Genomic DNA, 2,500 nt, shown 5'->3' with positions numbered 1-2,500 from the left:
CTTCAAATAGATTCCTCAAGTCAACTATACTGCTGCTGCGATCTAGCCAATTAATGCTTTCTGTTTTTTTCAGAGCAGGTTTTAAGGGTCGATTTCTTGGAGGCACTGGTGGAGGAATCAGGTTGGTCTGGCCTTTTACTGGTTTTTGCTTTGAACGAGTTTTAACACTTGGGGAGGTCTGTGCCAGTGAAGCTGCGCTCCGACATCCCTGACCCTCTGAACATTCAGTTTGCACTTCAACACTCTTGCAGCATACAGCTGCATACCCACATTCAGATGAACCTCTACGACACTCAGAGGAATCTTTACTAACTGCCATTTCTGCAAGCTCCTCAGTGTCTGCATCATAAGATGTACTTGCTGAAAACTTCCATGGACCAGATTTGCTCTTAACAATATTTGGCGTCTTGGGCAAAGGTACTTTTTTCTTATCAGACTGCCTCTCATAACCAACGCTTGATGGCTTTTCTTTCAAGTAAGATGAAGTATGGTCACTAGAAACTGCAGGAGTGATGCATATTGGAGGGGCCTCTTTGAAACAGAGGTCTGGTGTGTTTGTGCTACTGGAAGGTGGAGTCTCAGGAATGTCTAGTTTCAGGCTCCTGGTCTTTCTGAATGTCTCCATCTTTGCAGAATGACTGCTTGTTTTGGGTCTGGGTAAGCTGTGGCTATCCCTGGTGGGAGTCTGTGAAATGGGGGGTTTGGGGGAAGCCTGTGAAAGCGGAGGGGTTGGGTGGGGAGGGACAGCAATGCCCTGTGCCCCACATGCCTGCTGGGGGTCGGGGTAGGAAGGTGAGGGCTGGGACTGGGGCTGCCAGCTATCGCCAGGGGGTCTAGTAACAACCTATAGAAAGCAAAACAACTCTTAGTGTAAATTTCAACAATGTTCGTAGCTTTTCGGACTAGAATTGTTCAAAAATTAATAATACTTAACAAGCATGCATGTTAACCAAAAAAAATGATTCATGCAATGGAAAATGTACTGGACATACAATCATGCATAAAAAATCAAAACCAAAATTGCTCTCATGAGGTGAAACACTGGGGAATAACAATTCTACTAAACAGAAGTAAAACATATAAGACTGTAAAGATAAGGATTTCATACAGCATTAATGTAATCAAATCACTTAAGCTGCACACTTACATCAGAGATGCTCTTGTGATTTTTTTGAGTAATGCATGACAGACATGAGCAACAATCATCATCTTAATATGTAAGAGCAATCTATTCTTTAATTGGCCAATTACAATCTCATCATCAAAAGCAAATTTTGCACTCTGATACATACTACACTGCCTTGACTATCCCCCAGAGTTGGTATGTGGTCCTCGCTAGAGTCATTTGTTACTGAAGGCTGTTGACTAAAGGCATCTCCATCAGCAGCGGGTGTGGCAGGTGTTGTAGCTGATGTGTCCTCAGAGACAAAGGAGGAGGTCATGGATGGAGGGGCTGAGGGCCCGGCAGAGGGGGGGTCTGAAGGTGTCCCTCCCTAGAACATTTAGAGGACAATGTGTTGTAAACTAATTTTACAAAAGGAAAAGCATTAATTTTTTTCAGGTGTGTCCTTGAAACACCCATATCTAAAAACCCATGTCATATTTCTTTGGTGAAAAAATAATTCAAAAACTATGGAAATGTATTAAAAACATTAAGTACCAGAGAATCTGCATGCGCAGGCAAGTGTGCTTGAGACCCAGCAAGGCCAGGGCCTGAACCTACAGGAGTGCCACTGCCAGATCCTGCTGACTCCGCCACTTTTGTGATGGCAAAACGACCGGTGCGTCGAACTGGGGAGCTGACTGGGGTGCTGCATGTTGACGTGTCAGAAGCTGGAAGAGGAGTTCCAAGTCAGTGGCCTACTAGATGAAAATCTTCAACATGTAATAAATAATACTTATATAGAAAAATATGTCAGTGATCCCAGATGTTCAGAATCCACAGTTCAACTCACCCCTTCTAACAGCATCCTCAACCACCTTTGTGACTTGAAACCGTGCAATCCTGGTCTGCCTACTGTCACCAGGGTCTGACTTGGAGTCTCCCTCTGAGTCTTTGAGTGATGGTGTCCTAGAGAGGCTCACATGGCCCTGGAGGGGGACAGGAGATGCCACTGCTGATCTCCATGCATAGGCTTCCCCAACTCCACCTGGCCCCAAAGTGGCCTGAGCTGGGGTTGGAGTGCCATCTAAAAGTGGCACCACTGCTGGGTACACATGTGGTTGTGGTACACCTGACTCCATCATGACTGGTGTCATTAAGGCGACTGTTTCACCCGTTGGTAATCTTACTGTCTGTGGAAGCATCATGCTTGGAGCCACAGACACCCCAGCTGGCGTTTCAAGGCCCTGTGCTTGTGTCCCTGGCATGCCATCAGCTCTTGAATCCATAACAGTTAGAGGAATTGCTACTGAAGGCTGAGATTGGGACTGCGTATACTCTTGTCTCATGCCTTCCATTCCAGAAGATCCACTACTAACAGTTTCCTGAAAAAACATA

The 2,500-nt window shown here is 45.5% G+C and overlaps 1 protein-coding gene across 31 annotated transcripts in view; it reads right to left on the bottom strand.

The window, feature by feature from the left end:
• Positions 1–2,500, bottom strand: part of LOC113824616 (serine/threonine-protein kinase WNK1) — a 160,021-nt gene that overhangs the window by 9,959 nt on the left and 147,562 nt on the right. For 21 of the 31 annotated variants that reach the window (XM_070124790.1, XM_070124794.1, XM_070124789.1 and 18 more), the window contains 4 exons: positions 1,956–2,487; positions 1,661–1,833; positions 1,293–1,493; positions 1–844 (listed from right to left, as the gene is read on the bottom strand). The exon at positions 1–844 is cut by the window's left edge and continues 1,028 nt beyond it. In XM_070124790.1, the coding sequence (XP_069980891.1) occupies positions 1–844; positions 1,293–1,493; positions 1,661–1,833; positions 1,956–2,487 (1,750 nt within the window). The remainder of the gene's footprint in view (positions 845–1,292; positions 1,494–1,660; positions 1,834–1,955; positions 2,488–2,500) is intronic. The other 10 variants (XM_070124795.1, XM_070124797.1, XM_070124801.1 and 7 more) reach the window with 5 other exon arrangements.

The sequence above is a fragment of the Penaeus vannamei genome, chromosome 8, assembly GCF_042767895.1.
Source record: "Penaeus vannamei isolate JL-2024 chromosome 8, ASM4276789v1, whole genome shotgun sequence".
Taxonomy (NCBI): domain Eukaryota; kingdom Metazoa; phylum Arthropoda; class Malacostraca; order Decapoda; family Penaeidae; genus Penaeus; species Penaeus vannamei.
This window is presented reverse-complemented; position numbering and strand designations above follow the sequence as displayed.